The sequence below is a fragment of the Nerophis lumbriciformis genome, linkage group LG02, assembly GCF_033978685.3.
Source record: "Nerophis lumbriciformis linkage group LG02, RoL_Nlum_v2.1, whole genome shotgun sequence".
In the NCBI taxonomy this organism is placed as follows: domain Eukaryota; kingdom Metazoa; phylum Chordata; class Actinopteri; order Syngnathiformes; family Syngnathidae; genus Nerophis; species Nerophis lumbriciformis.
The window spans coordinates 46,943,357-46,964,265 of record NC_084549.2 but is presented as its reverse complement, the minus strand read 5'-3'; the positions used below and the strand labels follow the sequence as shown (position 1 = coordinate 46,964,265).

Here is a 20,909-nt window from a genome sequence, read left to right as displayed (position 1 = left end):
GCAAACAGCAGTGACATTTAAAAAAAAAATTACTGATTGAATAGGGATTTGCTACAAAACTACAAAATGAAGAGGGCCACCGTTTCAAGAGCCCAAGGGTTCAGGGGACGGACATCGAAATGTGGATGTTTCGTCAGAAAGTGCCTCCGCAGGTTATATTTCTTTGAGACTGCGTTTACTTAATTGCAAAGTAAACACATCGCCTTTCACACTGCACCATCAATAAATTAGTTATTCTGCCCTCCCTAATCGTTTTCACCGAGTGCAGCTAGTTAAAAGCATGAAGAAACACAAGCTCCAGAAGTTTTGAGGATTGATGTTGCTTCTTTTGAGTTATTTTCCTTCCTCAGTTTTATTTTTCTTTACACTTCTTCCTTCACTTAGGTTTGTAAGACAAAAAATATAAACATAGAATAAACATTACAAAAGTACAACGTCCATGGTGTATTTTACATAGTGTCCACTGTGTATATTAGATAAATAAAATAGAATGTTAAGTGTTAATATAGTCACACAAATACTACAAATATTTACACATATAGAAATTACACAACATTCACACACCAAACATTGCACACAATGAATGTGACCTAAGGTGTAGCGTGGTCAAATTTAATGCTACATGTATCAAACTTTGTTTGATCGGCAGAGTCCTCAAATACCAACATGACCACAAATACAAAAGACTTTGCGAAGTCAGCAATTTCAATACAAAACAAACAAAATATCTTTATGCACAATATCTACTTACAAATGTTTGACCAAGTTTCGTGATGAAGCTTTTACGCTGGGATTTCTACCATTATTGCTGCTTGTCTGGATCAACGTGTTTGTCGCTTAAAAGGTCTGCCAGAAAACAATGACTCGAGCACTTGCTCGGGACAGAACATTCATACTTTGTTGTCCAGTCGTTGTTAAAAGTCCTAGTTTTGCAATTTATTTAGATTTTTTTTTTCAGAATTGAATGAGTATTCTTCTACTCACCCCATTGCTGCTTCATTGTGACACATATGCCTCGCTGTTGCCCCCTGCGGGGTGGTGGGAGTACTGCATACATGATCAACCCTAATTTAATGGTTTCATCAAGCCTATTGGTGTGATGTTTGGTGGGCCAAATGAAAAGCTTTGGCGGGCCGCCAGACCTGGTGTAGACAAACAACCGTTCACAGTCACATTTAATTTAGAGTCTTCAATTGACCTAACATGTATACAGTATATTTGGAATGTGGGAGGAAGCCGGACTACTCAGAGAAAACCCACGCACGAATGTGGAGAACGTTGCAACATGTAAACTCCACACAGGGATGTCTAAACAGAGACTCAAACCCAGATTGCCCCGATCTCCTGACTGTGTGGTGACCCCTTGGCTCCCGTACGGCTGTGCAGACTGATTCCAACCTGTGTAAATGTCCCAAAACAACTTAAAATCAGTCTTAGCAGTGTGTATGGCCTCCACGTCTATATACTGTATGCACTCAACAACAGAGCTATTTAACTGTCAGGCCAGGGGCCAGAGAATTGCACCAGATTGAGTTTGGTTTCAGTTCAGTTCAACACTTGTGAAGGACTTTCACATTTTTGCAGCAAATTATATAAAATAAAATCTCTGAAATGCTCCTGTCGTATCGAGGAACTTGAACCATCACAGTGGCAGATCCTTGCATTGACATTTTAACCCCCTAAATGCCAGCGTTCACTGCAGTGAACACTCGTATTTTACATACATTTTTATTTTACACAAGAGTGCTAGTTTCTTTTTTGAAATGTGTAACTCTGGCAAAATAAACTGACTAATAACAAATGTTAATTACCAAGGACATGTAGCTCTCAAATTAAAATTGAAGGGAGAAAGCCTGCCCCCAATCCTTAGGTTTCTGGAACTGTGACCCCTAGAACAATTTAGTTGAATAGCCCTACCTACATCATCTGGGCATCTTAATTGAATGACTGCCAAAATTAGGCTCTTCTGCGACATTTTCTCGTATATCTGAATTAGAGTATCAGTTACAACCTGGATGGTCTGCGGTGACGTAGTCGGCCAGTTCTCGGGCCTTACAGAACCAGAGTTGCGTGGATTTCCCACCAAAAATAGATGTGCGTTTAAATCCAGAGAACGGCGTACGCACGCAAAAATTTGGATGTCTTCAAGTGTTCGCACGCACAAATCCAAGCACATTTCTTTGTTACATCGCAATCAACTTGAAATTGGCCGCAGTAGGTTGCTTTGCACACCCAGGCCATGCCCCCTTCCTTATAAGCAAGCAAATCATATATATATATATATGTATATAAATCATGTGACTGAGAACTGCATGCTCTGTCCAATCACAAGTCAGTAGGAGGTGCTTCTTTCTCGTGCTTGAAGCGAACGACAGCGGGTTGAAATACTGAAATGCTGTGTGCTGCGAAAACCGCAGACAGGCTGAAATAAAACAAGAAATGGTTGGGTATCAGGAGTAAAACAAGATAGTTCCTGCAACTATCTAGGCGGGTCTCCCCTTCCTTCTTCACAAATTATATTGTGTAACTTATAGAGATGCGCGGTTTGCAGGCACAACCGCGGAGTCCGCGGATTATCCGCAGATCGGGCGGAGGAAATTAAAAAAAATTAGATTTTATCCGCGGGTCGGGTCGGGTGGTTGAAATAAAAAAAAATTAGATTTTAAATAGATTCAGGCGGGTGGCAGTTAAACCAATTCGGAAATATATATACATAGTTAAATGTTGTTACCCACATACGAAAAACGAGCAGGCACCTGCAGCATATGCCACAAGAGAAAAAAAAAAAGAAAAAGAGATGGACACTTTTACGGAGCGGAGAAGGGACGCCTCGCCGGGGTCCGGGACCGAGGCCCCTTCCCCCGAGAGGGCCCCACCGGGAGCCGTAGCTGAGGCGATCCGCGAGAAGGGCCCGACGCACGTCCAGGGTCACCACCGCGCCCACCGCACCGACACCCCGCCTCGTCCGCCTTCGCCGCGGCCGGCGTCACGCGCAGCAGGTAAGCAGCTTACCTGCCCGCCACCCCCGTGGCCGGGGGCTCGTAACAGGGGTCACTCCGCGCGCTCCGCCCGCGCAGCTTACCTGCCCGCCACCCCTGTTGCCGGGGGCGCGTAACAGGGGTCACTCCGCGCGCAGTGCGCTCACGAAAGGGGTGGGGCTCACCCTGGTTGATATAGACAGCAGCTAGGACGGTGGCCATGGAAGTTGGAACCCGCTAAGGAGTGTGTAACAACCCACCTGCCGAATCAACTAGCCCTGAAAATGGATGGCGCTGGAGCGTCGGGCCCATATACCCGGCCGTCGCCGGCAGCGAGACGCGCTTGGAGGTGCGCTCAGCGCGGCTCCCATATGATTGCGCACTGGTGTGCGTCTGGGTTGTGACAGCGTGGCACGCGAATGTCTGTGCTGCATTGGATCAGTCTCCTTTCTTTAACAGGCAAAAGCTTTATAACCTCACTAATGCCTTGCATCGTCTATATTAGATATATAACAACGGGCGGGTGCGGGCGGATGCGGTTCTGATCAAATGTTAGATCGGGTGGATTGCAGATGGTTGACGACTTTCTGATGCGGTTGCGGATGAAATAATTGCCTATCCGCGCATCTCTAGTAACTTACAACAAAATGTGTTCATACAATAGCCCGCCACACCTGGAGATTAGTTTCATGTGAAAATTATGTAATTTAGTTTAATGCAATCTTTTAATTTTAAACATGCCAGCGCTATCAAAAAGGATACGAAAGACTTTGACTGTTGTTTGTTTATTAAATTTATTATAACAAAACAGGAGAGCTTCTTGCGGCAGTAGCCGTACATAAAATAGTCGGCCCGGCCCTCCACCATCACCCAGTCTGGGGTTCCGCTACAGCGGCTGCTGTCCGCTCGACTGGCCAGGCTGGCGCTGGAGTCACAAAACACATTGTGACAGCAATAGGTGGCCAAATGATTGCCTCCATACTGTACATTAATAAACGTCGTCACAAATATTAATATGAATATGAAGCATTAAATGCATTGGGAGGCCAGGTAGGTTGTTAATCGTTCATATGTCTTTGATGTGCACATCAATCAACCTGAGAATTAAAAGTTGGTAAAAAATGTTATGTGAACTGTTACCCAGCATCACCTCTGTGTGTCGCTAAAGTATCCACATCATATAGAAATGTACGGACGGCAGCTATGGAGGCATTGCACATTTCCACGCAGTGTTGGGTTAGTTACTGAAAACCAGTAACTAGCTACAGTTACTAGTTACTTTATTTCAAAAGTAACTCAGTTACTAACTCATTTACTTACACCAAAAAGTAATGCGTTTCTGTGAAAAGTAACTATTTAGTTACTTTTTCTACTTTTTTTTTTTTTTTTTTAAAGCTCCCATTAATGCCCCTTTAGCCTTCATTTCAGTACTGTTATTGCACTGGAGAATAATACAATCTGTTGATCATCTTGACATGCATTTGCATCAGTGAACTCTGCTAAGGAATGTTGTCTACATACAACACACAAAGACAAAGATATGTTTCAAAGGGCCAATTTATTTCAGCCCAGAACAAATTGACAAAACTATTTTAAATAGCTGCAACATAACATACATAAGTAACAAACAGCGTATGTCACGTTCAAACACTGAGGACATCTGTTAAACAAGACAAAAGGCAAGGAATCAAACAGAGACAGAATTCAATTTTGGACTCAATTGAGGAGAGACATGGCCACTGCACTCTCTGTACAATCCTGCACCACGCTCTGACGAAGAAGGTTTTCGTCACCTCCTTTATTCAGATGTTCAATGTTCACGCACCAACACATGTCACAGCAGGAATGGTAAGTGTGTAAAAGAGTCATTGTTTTCGGTCGCTTTGAAGTCCAAGAAGAGGATTTCTCGGGCTTGGGCTCTTCCTGGATCCAGCTGGGGCAGGTGTTGGAGGACAATGGATAACCCCTCCCGTCTCCTGACCACAGTGACTTCAAGAGGGCAGCGGGTCGTAAACAGCGTTGACCTCGGTCACCAAACAGTTGGAAGAGAGTTTGTGAAATACTTCAGAGAGAGTTCGTTTAACACTTCAAAGAGAGTTCCTCTGGAAGTTGAGCAGATCCTGCCATCTGTCCGTGTTGAAATCACAGTGGAGTTTTACGAGCCTTCTTCCTCTTGTTAGGCCTCGAAAGACAGCATTCATAATACAACGTTTCTTTTGTGATAACTTACAAACAATTATTCCAACAATTCCCTCCTGTTTATCGCAAAAAACGTTCCCATAATCTCCTTATCCCTAATAACTTCTTCTTGCAATTTTCAGTTAATGGTTAATTTCCTTACGACAAAGTTATGTTTACACTCAGAATTGAACATACATTTTTCCTCATATTTATGAAAATAAATCAGGAACACCATCCTGGTAGGTATCCTCGTCTTCAGATTCATCTTCCTTGTCGTCCACCAGGAAGTACATCTGAACAGCTTTATCATCTGCTGGGCTAATCGCTGTGGTAATCAGATGGTTAAACAGAGAACAGACAGGGAATACAACAACATCCACACAACGTCAGTATTGCTGAACACGGCCATAGATACCAGATACCAAAGACTTGTATTTGCCAAACACGTCCAACCACCCCTCCCACATAGATGTATCTATGCCTGAATGCTCTTTCAGTTTACCGTTAAGGGTGTGCAGGCCTTCCATTGCTTTGGTCAGGCTACCTTCTGCATTGGTGTTGTTTGGTATGAACGTGCAACACTGTTCACCAAATATTGCGCACACACCCCCTCTTTCCGCTAACAACATGTCCAGCGCCATACGGTTTTGAAAAGCCATAAGGAAGGTCGCGGTGGCGAGTTGATTAGCGACGGCTTCAAGTCTTGGCCTGTGTAATTTTCCAATCTCTGTACATTGTAGTGGACGTAGTTTATTCTGTCAACATTCTTGTTAATCGTACACCACCAGTAGACGTATGATTAAAATTCAGCTGCAACTTGATTTACCAATTTATAGTCGTCAGATATACTTCTTTGGACACCCATCAATATAAGTTGGATCTACAACACTTTGCCAGTTTACATCATGTCTAGTTATTTTCCAATGTTCAGATATCAAACTGTTCAGGCGTGTTAACAATTCTTGTACAAATATTGATACATTTACTATGTGTATGCAGTTATCTGATGATACGCTTCCTAACTGTTGTACAGAGCCTTGCATGTTAATGCAGGTATAATTAGCTTTTTTCACATATTTATCAAATATTGGTTTCTGTTTTGTCTCTTTAGCTACAGGGTCAATTTTGTTTTGCTCATTACTTCAATTCAACTTTTTTTTTTTTTTGACTCATCTTGAGTAATTGTCTGGGCTTATACATACAACACAATCAGTTTTTGTAGCCTTTCCCACTTGCTCCGCCATAAGGAACAAATTAATTACCAAAACAGGAACCAATTATTAACAAACTTTGACACACAATCAAATGGTATGCTTACAACTTTGTCACAGTGGAATTTGTAGTGTGCTAGTTAACATGTCCCTTTGATAACACAAATACAATTCCAAATACTTTTTCCCCATTATATGACCTTTTACAATGGGCTAAGTGTATTTAGCTTGGTCTTTCCACTATCTTTCAAATGGTGTTAGTCATGTTGTACTTGTAATGTTAATGTACATTTTTACTAAATATTTGCATAATGCTTTTGCTACTGTCAGCACATCTGCTTTTCCTTTAGGAAATATTTCTACCTACTTTGAAAATGCATCTACTATGACCAGACAATAATGTTTTCCTTCACTCTTATTTAGTTAATTGCATAGATGTTTTATACAATTTTTTTTTATAAGAATTAAACTATAGGAAGTATAGTACTTCTGTATAAGGGTATTCATATCCCTCCTGTTGAGCCATGAGTTCAACCTTGGCTCAAAACTGCTACCCACTTATATAGATTTTTTCTTTGTAAGATTGGTTTATTGTCTGGACATACATAGATGTCTTCTTTGTTCAACGTGACTCCGTTTTTTTTCCATTTATCTTTTTCTTTTGGAGTACTTTGTTGTTGCATATCTTTTAGTATATCATTATTCATGTCACTAGTTTGTTTGAAATTTGTATTTCCTTTTCTGTTACTTGTTTTGCTGTTTTGTCAGCAAACACATTTCCTATTGATACTGTATCTGTTCCTTTGGTGTGTGTCTTACATTTGCATATTACTATTTTAGTTGGTAGCTGTACTGCTTCTACTAATTATTTTTCTCTCTTTTTTTTTTTTATCAGTTCTCCAATGTGTTACAGATTTTCCTGTTGACTTTATCATTCCTATATTTTGGCTATCTTTATATATATTGTGACCTTTTGATCTTTCATTACTTTACATGCTTCTATTAGTGCTTCTAGTTCTGCCGCTTGCATTGAGCAATTTGATGGTCATTTGATAGCTTTAAAAAATTTCGTTACTGTAACAACCGCACATTCTGTTATATTTTTATTTCACAGAATGCTGCTTTAGCTTCTGAATTCCACTCTACAGATGATTAAAATTTTTCATTAATTTACTTAAAGGAGCTACTATTTCAGCATCATTTGGTATCCAACTTCAACAATAATTAGTTAATCCTAGAAATTACCTCATTTGCTTCTTTATTTGTGGTTTTTGTACTTGTCGTACTTAGTTTTTCTATTTTCCACAATAGTGCGTCCATTTTTGTTTAGAGAACGTTCTAGATTCTTTACTTCTCTTTTGCATAATTGGACCTTTATTTTGCTTATTTTGTGTCTTTCACTATGTAGATGATTTAATAACGCTAATGTTATTTTTCCTCCTAATTCAAATGTTATACATCTTACTTTATGTATTTCTTAAGTAATGTTTTAAACTCACTTAACTGTCTATATGACACTTAATCTATACTTTTACACTCAGAATTTACATTCTTCCCATTGTTTATATTTTTTATGTGCAATTACTATTCAATAATATTCAAAGCAAACAGTTGTCTATCGCTAGCTGATAGTTTTCCTGATTGCCATACCTCCTTATTTATTCTATGTTATGTCCTTATCTTATCTTAGCTCAACACTCAGATGTATGGTGTTGCAAATGTCTAAAACATAATCTAACTTAAGAATGTTATACTACACTTCAAAGTTAAAACTACTTTAAATTTACATGTAATAAATTCACTTTCACACCTCCCCACTGCGCCACGCACACACACACACACGGTGGTGTGTAAGTGCGTGAGTGCACTCTTAAGGGCAAAGGTCAGCAACACTTGAAGAGATTTCTCTTCTTTTTTCTTTTTTATCTCTTCTTTCCTCAGCTAATAAACATGTAACCCACTTTATCATTTTATCATACTATACATCTCAACTCTTATTATAGTTATTAATCTAGGTTTTTATTTGTTCCATTATTTAATTATACATATATATATTTGTATATATAAAAGCGCTCTTTATATATCCAAACATACATGTATATCTTCAGTCTACCTTTTCTTCATCTCTTATTTCAATACCCCCATTATCTCTGTCGTACACATTAGTTTATTCCATTTTGCATTAATTCTTCTTATTGATTTCTTCCCATTTCTTCATCTATTTTTACTTTTATCTCATTTTAGCTCTTTGAGATTTTTTCTCCTATTTGCTTTTTCTTTTAACCTATTTTTATTTTTATTTGAACCTCCTTCATAATCTGATACTATTGCTAAACCTAGCACAGTCATTTTATTCTCTACATGCTCCCCTCACCTCCCAGGGGGTGATCAAGGGTGATGGGTCAAATGCAGAGAATAATTTCGCCACACCTAGTGTGTGTGTGACAATCATTGGTACTTTAACTTCTTTAACTTTTACATGCTCCGGTGTCACACAAAAATTGTATTTCTTTACCCTTTATTTATATTATTATCTTTAATTTACTCGCTGTTTTTTTTTTTTTACTTAAGTCCTCATAATTTAGTATGTCCTTATTATCAATTTATTTGTCTTTTCGTGTGGTCTTCGGAGATTTGGATGTCTCCTATTTAAATGTTTTCTTTTTTTCAGGGCAGTTTCTTGCAAAATGCCCTTCTCTGCTGCAACGCCAACACGCAGTCGGGTGTAACCGCTGACGTGGTTGTTGTCTTCTATTTTGGTTTAAATAGATTGTAATAGACCATATTAGATCTGCGTTTCTTTGTGTCCCTCTTTTCATTTTGAGAATTTGGAGTAATCCGTCGTCCCCTACAGAGCCGAACTTATAAGGATTACTTTTGTCTTTGTTGTAAGATAGTGGTTTAATTTATTATTGTGGTACAAGTCGCTTCTACTGGAGATGGTTCCCCAGTGGAGGTGTCTTGCCTAGAGCATCCACAATAACCCACTATTTACTTCTTACAACTTTAATATGGAGTGATAGCCTAATGGCGATTACTCCCACACACTCTCACATTCACACCTTTCAGTATATTGATCTACGGAAATTTCAATGTTTCATGACATGAGGATCCCGTCGCCCTCCAGGTTATTGTTTTTTTACGGACAAAATTCAGTTTTTATTCTGAATAGACCATTTTAGGCCTGTTGGACTCCGTCGTCCTCAGGATAATGGTTCACGGATATTTCAAATTATTGTAGGCCCCGACACCCCCTAGTATGTTTGTTTATGGATATTACGGATTCCAGTTTTCGCGGTTCCGTTTACCTGCAGTATTTTGGCCTCTTCAGTTTTTATTTTAATTCAGTTTTTATTTAAAATTTTAATACTCATGGACGTTGGACTCCGACGTCCCTCTAATTATTTGGCCTTTTTACCTGTTAGAGCCTAGGATTTACAGGGTTTGTTTATGCGTCGTAACCCTCAGTCACACGCTTTTTCTTAGTCGTTTCTTTCTTCGTCAATTTAAAACGTACTCACTGCTTTCTGCCTTCCTTCCTCTTGTCCTTGGATTTCCGTCAGTCTTTCAATTCCAGCCCGAAATGAAGAAAAAGCAGTTCCTCAATCAGGATTTGGATGCCATGGTCTTTCTGGTTTCACTCACTCTTGCTGGAATCGTCAGACGTGTTGGAATCCGGCTCGAAGGACCAATTAGATGTCACGTTCAAACACTGAGGACATCTGTTAAACAAGACAAAAGGCAAGGAATCAAACAGAGACAGAATTCAATTTGGACTCAATATTGAGGAGAGACATGGTCACTGCACTCTCTGTACAGTCCTGCACCACGCTCTGACGAAGAAGGTTTTCGTCACCTCCTTTATTCAGATGTTCAATGTTCACGCACCAACACATGTCACAGCAGGAATGGTAAGTGTGTAAAAGAGTCATTGTTTTCGGTCGCTTTGAAGTCCAAGAAGAGGATTTCTCGGGCTTGGACTCTTCCTGGATCCAGCTGGGGCAGGTGTTGGAGGACAATGGATAACCCCTCCCGTCTCCTGACCACAGTGACTTCAAGAGGGCAGCGGTTCGTAAACAGCGTTGACCTCGGTCACCAAACAGTTGGAAGAGAGTTTGTGAAATACTTCAGAGAGAGTTCGTTTAACGCTTCAAAGAGAGTTCCTCTGGAAGTTGAGCAGATCCTGCCATCTGTCCGTGTTGAAATCACAGTGGAGTTTTACGAGCCTTCTTCCTCTTGTTAGGCCTCGAAAGACAGCATTCATAATACAACGTTTCTTTTGTGATAACTTACAAACAATTATTCCAACAGCATAATAACAACATAGCAGTAAACCTGGCTTCACCCAAGGAAGGCACACATGACATACACAAAGCCTAACAAGGCATTTTTTTTCTCTCAAGGAATTCGGAAATAAAATCATGTCTTCAGGAGATCAACACTGTACTGAAGCCCAGAACACTCTACACATTTCCTCAGTTTTAGTTTAGAGATAAGGAAAGATTGCCCTGGCCCACTAGGATCCCTCTTTATGTTTGTGAACTTTATAGTCTATACATTTAGAGTGATGTGATAATCAAACACTCTAGAAGTTTAGAATGAAAGAGTACATAAGAAAATTGACATAGAGTGTGTACCTTCAATGATGAATGATGAGCAGAGGCAGAGTTTGGAGTGTCTTCTTTAGCTCACTTTCCATGTTTATGTACTCACTGTCCAGGTACTTGGAACATGTTTTCCGTGCCATTTGCTGTTTGACGCCGGTATCATGCTAATTAGCTGCCTGAAATCGGGTGACTCCACTGTATAAATAGCCTGCATGTCTTCTAGCACATACACTGCAATGGCTCTATCAATGTTGTCGTGGCTAGCAGTGCCTCCGTTAAAATCTTTAGGTGGCGGTGAAGTGGCATCAGAGTCTGTCTCTCTTTACTAGCTTCGTCGAAGCATGTTGCTTTTGTAGCTGTTTCAGCAGATTTTAATTGCTGTTTTGGGCTGTATTCCCGGGCGCGGTCACTGCTGCTGCTCGCTGCTCCCCTCACCTCCCAGGGGGTGATCAAGGGTGATGGGTCAAATGCAGAGAATAATTTTGCCACACCTAGTGTGTGTGTGTCAATCATTGCCACTTTAACTTTAAGTAGATGGGATTTTTGATCCAAGACTCAACTTACATTTAACTAAAATGTTCTTTTCTTTGTGCTCGACAAAAGAAAAGTAGTGAGAATGTTAAGAAACTCAACTTCTGGCTTCGCCATGATGTCTTGTTAGTTGTTATGAGTAGCGTGTGTGTGTGTGTGTGTGTGTGCGTGCGTGCGTGCGTGCGTGTGGCCCTTTAAGATATGACAGCATGTGAGGTGAGTGACGTCAGTGAGTGAGTGGGCGAGAGAAGTGAGGGAGCGCGTGCAGGTGATCTAGCTTGGTGGATGGCTGAGGGCACAAAGTTGCAACAAACCGCCGGCCTCGTCATTCACCATCGAGTCCGGAGCTATAAAGACCCACTTCCAGGTAAAGTGAAGGTTGTTAGCCCCGAAGTACATAGGCCCTGGAGGAACGTCTCCCCTGCGCTCCTCGACTACGGTCTGGGAGCCCCCCACCCACACAAAGCATGCCTCTTCTTTTCCGACACCGCAGCGCTGCAATAAAACACATTCAGATCTTCTGTTTCTAGCCGATACTACATAAAAAATAACGTAAAATAACGCAGTAACGCATCATGCAGTAACGGCAACTGAGTTACTGTATATAAAAAATAACGCGTATTTGTCTGCTGACGTGTGCAGTAACATATTGTCATTTCTCATTCTATTATTTTGTCAAAATTATGAAGGACAAGCAGTAGGAAATGGATTATGAATCTTGTTGTTCATTTACTGTTAATATTTGGTTATTTTCTGTTTTAACATGTTCCATCTACGCTTCTTTTAAAGTGTAATAAACACTTAATCTTCTGTGGTTTGGATGCTTTACATAAGTTTTGGATGATGCCACAAATGTGGGCATCGATCCGATACCAAGTAGTTACAGGATCATACATTGGTCATTTTCAAAGTCCTCATGTGTCCATAAACGTATATTTTGAGTTATTAAACATACATTTTTTAAAGGAAAAAAGACTTTGTGATGATAAACATATTGATGTAATCATTGTAGTATCCACTAGATACGCTCTTGTACTTGGTATCATTACAGTGGATGTCAGGTGTAGATCCACCAATGGCATTTGTTTACATTGAGGAACACCAGCTTGTTAGCGGTGAGCTATTGTATCCTCCTACGGTGTGTAGTGAAGCATGTTTAGCTATTCCTTGTCTTGCAGGGATGATACTTTCAAGAAACGTACTTTGTCGCCACGGAGGCGAGGATTAGTGATTTAGAAGTAACTAGCCGTGTTTTAAAACACCTCTTGCTGAGCGGTGTTTCCGTGTTATAGCTTCACCTTTATCGTTAGTTTTTAAGCCAAAATGCGTCCATTCTTCCGTTTCTGTCTACACACTCTGCTTTAAGTTTTTAAGCCAAAAGGCGTCCATTCTTCCGTTTCTGTCTACACAGTCTGCTTTTAAGTACTCCGTGCGTTTGCGTTGCCGAACATGCTCCTCTGTTGGGGGAACAAAAAAGGGAACCGGTATTTTTTAGAGGAAGTATAGTACCGTTTATGATTCATTAGTACCGCGATACTTAAGTAGTAGCAGTATGCCGTACAACTCTAGTTCACACTTATGTCTGTCAGTAGACTTGGTAAGAAAGTAATAAAAACTACAATATGGGTGGTAGGAAGAAGACACTGTCAAAGTGGAGGCACATAAATAAAGACCACAAAACGGCGCATCCTGAATAGACGGTCAGAAAGCGGCTTAAAGATGGTCTGTAAAATATAATCTATGCCAAATTTTGACCAAAGAACCACCATTACAAGTTATGTAAACCACAAGGAAATATTAGAATTTTTCCAAAAATATCATATGACCCCTTTTAAACAAACAGTATGTAAATAAGGCTTTCATTTCCAATGGAAACTTAATATAAAAATAAATTATAAGTGATAAAATAACATTTAACAAAGAGCTAGCTGGTAATGATTATGGCATTGCAACGTGCAATCATAAAGTGCAAACAAATGAATTTATATGACACACACTACTCGTGAACTACTTGTTCACGAGTGAGGGAAGAGTGGATCGTGAGATCGACAGGCGGATCGGTGCGGCGTCTTCAGTAATGCGGACGCTGTATCGATCCGTTGTGGTGAAGAAGGAGCTGAGCCGGAAGGCAAAGCTCTCAATTTACCGGTCGATCTACGTTCCCATCCTCACCTATGGTCATGAGCTTTGGGTTATGACCGAAAGGACAAGATCACGGGTACAAGCGGCCGAAATGAGTTTCCTCCGCCGGGTGGCGGGGCTCTCCCTTAGAGATAGGGTGAGAAGCTCTGCCATCCGGGGGGAGCTCAAAGTAAAGCCGCTGCTCCTCCACATCGAGAGGAGCCAGATGAGGTGGTTCGGGCATCTGGTCAGGATGCCACCCGAACGCCTCCCTAGGGAGGTGTTTAGGGCACGTCCGACCGGTAGGAGGCCGCGGGGAAGACCCAGGACACATTGGGAAGACTATGTCTCCCGGCTGGCCTGGGAACGCCTCGGGGTCCCACAGGAAGAGCTGGACGAAGTGGCTGGGGAGAGGGAAGTCTGGGCTTCCCTGCTTAGGCTACTGCCCCCGCGACCCGACCTCGGATAAGCGGAAGAAGATGGATGGATGGATGGACACTACAAGAAACACAATATACTTCTCACAGTTTTTATAGGACATGTCTTTGGCCAAATAAAATGTTGCCTCTTGGGCGCGGAATCATTTTCAGTTTTTTGGAAACTGAGCTTGGCGTTGAGGCAAGCGTGTTCCAGGGTTTAAATATGTGCTTGTTTGCATTCTGTGGGTCACTCGTCAGGAAGGTAGGGCACTGACCAATGTGATAGTGTTATTTTCCCCAATATTTTCAGGATCTACCACTAAAGTTTAGAATGGACAAGTTGGTGACCAGCTGCTAAGTTGCTCCCCCTCAAAATATGCTGTATTTTCACCCTCTTCTCCCATCTTACATCTCACTCTCTCACTCTTTCTCAATCACTCACATGAGTCCCCGGTTTTTCATTCACCCCCTGGTGGTTGGCTGTTGGTTGCATGCAGCAGAGCCTGCTTTTTAAACGTTAATTTTGCCGACAATCACCCTCACTTAATTATAGCAGCCAAAATCGTGATCATGATTTACATTTGATTACTTATTTACTTACTTATTATTTGAAGGCAGAACATTATGAAACTATTTACAGTATACTATACAGTATATAAGTTTGTATTATACCCAACAAAACTACATGTTACAGGAACATACTCTTCTCCTGAATATAACTGAATATGGCACGTTCCCACATCATTTTTGTTACGCCACACCTTGAAAGTAAGGTTTTTTGTTGTTTTTTTTAACTTGAAAACAAATTAAAGTAATATAATACATTGTAGCCCCCAGAAGAAATCACACAAAGCCTGGCGCTATTTTTAACTTTTATTGCCAATCTTATGATAACAAACGTCACAATTGCAACAGGTTTTACCTCCCGTGAAAACATACAACACCACTTCCTCATTCTCCGCCAATCACCTCAGGCACGGACAGCGTGTTTATAAAAATGGGAAAAACTGACATCAAATACAAACCATACGAACATAAAACATTAACATTAGCTGGTCATTATAGTATGAATTGATGTATATCTATTATTTGCGCACTATTGAGAAAACGTGACCACTGAAAAAAGACTTTGATCACCGAAAACCGCGCTACCGAAACCAAATGTGAACAAAACTCACGTCATTGTCTGGAGCTTTGTCAGCATGACAGCATAAAAATCACGATGTGGATGTGATTTTTATATATATATTGCAGATATACATGCGCGGACAGCCATCTACAAAACGTGCAAATAATAAGAGGACAGTGGCGGCTTTTAAAAAGAGAAAGTCCAACTAGAGCAACAGTGCGAAGTAAGTGTGACGTCATGCTCACTTCAACCTCTTTAGTCATGGACATCGAAGGACAGAAGTAGAGTTTCTAAACACGAGTACAATCTATAATAATACCAGAAGAAGATGCTACATTTGTTGCTCGTTGTTTTTAATTTAAAAAAGTCATTAGAAGTCTGTAAACACTTGAAAAAATGTAAACAAAGTACCTTTTACAAAAAGCAATTAAAAATATGGCAAAACGATAAAATATATGTTAATACTAATTAATAAAAACAAATGTGTTTTAAATGTATGCACACATTTTTTTTAGCCTTTTTGAAGACAATCAAATCATCATAGCGAATTATGCAAATTATTCTGTCATTGTGGCCACGCCCCCACCGCCACAGGTATCTTGGCAGTGTAGGGGAAACCCTGCATACTTGTTAAATGTTAGGGCAATGCATTGTAGCATATGAATTACATTTTAAAGAAAACTAAACACTTTTTCCAAACGTTTATTTTGTTTAAGAGCAAGGCTGTTAATTAGTTTTTTAACTGATCATTTTTGTCTTATTTATGATATTTCTCCCTCCCTTTTTTCCAGGGTTTGAGTCAGAGTGCTCACAAAAGGTTGAGATTCTTGCCTGGCATCATCTATGTTGATGGTACTTCTAAATCGAACTTGTACCAGCTTGCAAAGATGAAACTGAACATGTTTGTGTTTGTATTTGTTCCCAGAGGGTGGTGCTTTGGGTCAGTCTGTGGAGGAGAGACGGCTAACGGTGGCAAAGATGGAGGATATGTTTAAAGCCACGGGATTCCCCTTTCACATCCTGCCTCTGGAACAGGTAGCAGTCTATTACGACATCATATATTTGCTAAGGGTGTCAAACGATTATAATATTTAGTAGCGATTAATGTATGTTCATAGTTACCGGTAACTCAAAATTGATCGTGATTAATCGCAGATACATATAATTTGTCGTCATTGATAAGTGTACCCTAGACAGATAATGTTAATGTTTTTATTACGTTTTTATAACTGAACAATTAGTTTGTTTTAATTAAATGTTTTTAAACATGATGCTTTTTTTTCAACAGCGCAACACAAAAATGACAAACACATCTATTCAGTATGTTTGCTTGTTTTCAAAACATTATTTACTTTGTAACCGGCCGTCAGAGAAGACAAATCCATAAATTAGCCGCACTGTTTTATAAGCCGCAGGGTTCAAAGCCTGGGAAAAAAGTAGCGGCTTATAGTCCGGAATTTACGATAGTCTTTTTACTTTGTTGTCGTCAGCTATTCTGGTGTCTTTTATTTTATATTACTAGGAAAACAAATAACACATCTTTGAACATAACTTTTTTGTATTTAGGCTACTAAAGTACCAGTAGAGTGGAAAAACAACTTGCCTCTATATTGAAGCTAATATCATATATATGTAATTTATGACACCAAAAGACTTCCAAAGTTTGTGAATAAATAGATATGATCCAAATAGTATCAATCTCACTGTGGCCTGTAGGTCCATGGCCACATTTGGCTACTACCAGGTAAGAGATGCATGAGTTATAATCAAAAGTTTACTTTTAGCTAGTTTGAGACAAAACAGCCGTCGGCTCAGTGTGTCAACAATAGCAGTTTAAACTAGCATTACCTCACTGCTATCAATGCGCCGCTGAAATAGGCCGTCTAAGTGGCCACTTATAATTAAAAATAGTGTTCATATTTGGTAAATTTTCAGGTCACGGCATGCAAATTGAGTATAAATGGGCGCTATATAGGACCCTCAATCTGTTGACTCAATTGTTAGCAATTTATTCACGATTTCGAATGCATTAAAAAAAAAGCCAAACGTATGTGTTTTTGTTTTACATAAGGATTGTTAATGATAGACAGCACATCTCTTTTCAAATTGTGCGTATTTCCAGTATGACTAATCTGATAATATGGTCAGAGTGCACTAGCGTTTCTATAGTGACGTAGAATCTAGGATATTGCCGAAAATATTTGGAGCGAAATATCCAAAATGGCACACTGAATTTGTTTATTTTGTAATGTTTCGACAGTATTTTCACATACCTTGCAGATTTTGAATAGAATTGGACATGATTTGAGGGATGTAATGAAACACAATTAAGTAGGGATGTAACGACATTGTAAATACCGCCGTATTTCGGTTTCAAATTTTTCTCACTTATACCGTGACGTGTGACTATCAAACGAAAACTTGGTGGATGTAGTTTTTTTCTGTCATTTTAGCGTCGTAAATAAACTGTAAATAAACTACATCTTCGAAAATTCTCTGCGCAGCGCAGGACCAGCAAGGCGTTGAGCGCTGTAAATAGGAAGTGGAGTATGTTCGTTAATATGTTTTTGGACATCAAATCTGTCCATAGCTGGTTGAGTTATGCTGCTGACAAACAGACAAACAAGCCCAGGCCAAAACATAACCTCTATAGCGGAGGTAATAAAATCTGCGTTCTGCAAAGCGAAAAGCGCCATTTTTGTTTTGAGAGTTTCCAAGGCGACACAAAGCCAGCTGGTCGCGGCGCATCGCATGGTGTGAAAGCACACAAAAAACCGGGGGAAATACAAATCAACTAAAAAGCTACTTGAAACATCCTCAATCCATCCTGAGTAGAACTCGAATGTGTCATAATACAAAAGAGTTGTTTTTGTGGCGGTGAACGTATTACTATCTGAGCGAGTGATGGTTGGTTGGTTGAAGTTTATTTCGAACATGTGTACAGTATCAATATGATACATCACATTTTTTCCATATTAAAAATATTTATTTACATCATGTCCAAAAAAGAAATAAGAAAAAGCAAGACTTATTTAATCCTACCCCTACTTCTACTTCAGAGCAATTACTAACACATATGTTCACTTCCTGTTCTCAATTAGTACACAACATACACCAATGTGTTGTAAATACATCAGTTCTCATCATAAATAGTTAATTCAGTTACGAGTCACTTACTGAAATGGGTAATATTTTGTTTTCTTTCTAGTACTTTAGAAATACTTGTTCGAACAGTTTCTTAAACTGCATCATATTAGTACATTGATGTATTCACTTAATCCATTCCATTATTTAATTTCACATACTGATATACTAAAGGTTTCAATGGGGAACCTCGCTTCTTTTGGAATGTTGCCTATCGCTCACAATCCTTATGAGAGACAAGAAGACAAGAGGTTTTGGGATTTTTTTGCATTGTATTTTGTAAAAAATCGTCTCGTTCTAGGTGGCTAGCAATGCAGCCAATGGGACCAATCTATTCTGACTCTAAATCACGTTAAAATTGCACCCAAAAACAACACCCAACAATACTTTTACTACATTTCGTAACCTGCATAATAACCAAGCTGTAGCGACATTGTTACTGTAACAGCGAACACTGAGGTACTGTTTATCTAGCGTAGTACCACATCGCCTTGCGACGGCATACTACAAAATTAGCCGTAAGATAGCTTTTGCAATGCGATAGGACACAAATCTATAATGACTGAAAAACATGAACATTCATATTACAGTGTCTGTAAAGTATTAGCCTACATTCCATGTTTTGTTTGTACACAGATTGCTCGACAGTGAATGTAGTTGTAATAAGAAGCATGACGTCCTGCATGTATCATGATGAATTGAATGATACATGTCATATCATTTGGTCAAGCTGGCCGGGGATGTTTTTTTCCAGTTGATTTTGGGTGAGCACGCATTTATGTCTGCACAGCCTGACTCCCAAATTCCACATTTGCAACGTCAAGTCACGCCGGTCATGATTCTCTTGCTTCAGTCTGCTGCAACAATTTACCCTTTCTTCGTGCTCGCTTCTATAACCAGCAGTTCATCCTCCATATATTTAGGTTAAAAAAGATAAGGTGAATTGTGAATCCTCATTTGGCTAAAATCTTTGTTGTCTGTTACCGAGTCTGCCATGTTTAGAACACACACGTTTGTCTGCAGAAGTAGGAACACACATTTGTTGCCGGAAGTCGGAAGTGCGTTGCTATTGGAACGGAAATACATTTGCTAGAGAAATAAGTTACGATAATGCATAAAATGACCAAAAAACAGGGAATATTGAACATATTGGGGCTTGTGCAGCCCTTTTGAGACACTCGTGATTTAGGGCTATATAAGTAAACTTTGATTGATTGATTGATATTACATAAAGTTATGAACGTGTCTGTTATTACATGTTATATATATATATGTGTGTGTGTGTGTGTGTGTGTGTGTGTGTATATATATATATATATATATATATATATATATATTAGGGCTGAAACGACGCGTCGACGTAGTCGACGTCATCGGTTACGTAAATACATCGACGCCGTTTTTGTGCGTCGACGCGTCGCATATTTACGTCACACTACCGTCATGGCGGAGCGCAAAGCAGACGATGCGATCGGTGCGAGCGAGGGGAAAAAAGCACGCCAAAAGTCGTCAAAAGTGTGGGAGTATTTCAATAAACGGCCTAAGAAGAAACGCTACTTTTATCTACATTCAGCTCGCTACTAATTTTTATCGATCTGTTAAAGCACGCTTTGTTTGTTTTGGTCTGTCAGACAGACCTTCATAGTGCCTGCGTTTCAACAAATACAGTCACTGGTGACGTTCACTCCGTTCCACCAATCAGATGCAGTCACTGGTGACGTTGGACCAATCAAACAGAGCCAGGGGTCACATGACCTGACTTAAACAAGTTGAAAAACGTATTGGGGTGTTACCATTTAGTGGTCAATTGTACGGAATATGTACTGTACTGTGCAATCTACTAATAAAAGTTCCAATCAATCAATCAAAAGTGTGAAGGAAAAAAGCCCCTTTTTTATTTCAACCGTACATCCCGTCAAAAGCCAAAAGACTGACTACACAGTTCCTGTCTTCACAATAAAAGTGCTGCTCCATCGCGCCTGCGCTTTCAAAATAAGAGTTTTCGAAAGCCAGCGCAAACAAGCCAGCAAGCTACGGAGTTTGCCCCAATGTATTTCTTGTAAAGTGTATAAAAGCGAATATGGAAGCTGGACAAATAAGATGCCAAAAACCAACCACTTTCATGTAGTATTAGACAGAAAGGAGGAACTTTTTTTCTCCTCCATTTGAAAACGTGGACGTTATCATCACTACTGTCTGATTACAATCAATGCAAGTCATCAGAATCAGGTAATACACCAACTTATATTCTTGTCTTCATGAAAGAAAGGAATCTATATGTGTTAAACATGCATGTATATTCATTAAAACACCTTTAACATGTAAACAAAAACGGCAAAATAAATAAATATAAATTATATACTGCATATATCAATGTATGTATATATATATATATGTGTGTGTATATATATATATATATATATATATATATATATATATATATATATATATATATACTGTATGTGTGTGTGTGTGTGTGTGTGTGTGTGTGTATATATATATATATATATATATATGTGTGTATATATATATATATATATATATATATATATATATATATATATATATATGATATGTGTGTGTATGTT

The 20,909-nt window shown here is 39.4% G+C and overlaps 1 protein-coding gene across 2 annotated transcripts in view; it reads left to right on the top strand.

Annotated features, from left to right (window-relative positions):
* ctu2 (cytosolic thiouridylase subunit 2 homolog (S. pombe)) overlaps positions 1–20,909 on the top strand; it is a 59,866-nt gene that overhangs the window by 7,025 nt on the left and 31,932 nt on the right. For both annotated transcript variants that reach the window (XM_061963687.1, XM_061963679.1), the window contains 2 exons: positions 15,969–16,029; positions 16,103–16,212. In XM_061963687.1, the coding sequence (XP_061819671.1) occupies positions 15,969–16,029; positions 16,103–16,212 (171 nt within the window). The remainder of the gene's footprint in view (positions 1–15,968; positions 16,030–16,102; positions 16,213–20,909) is intronic.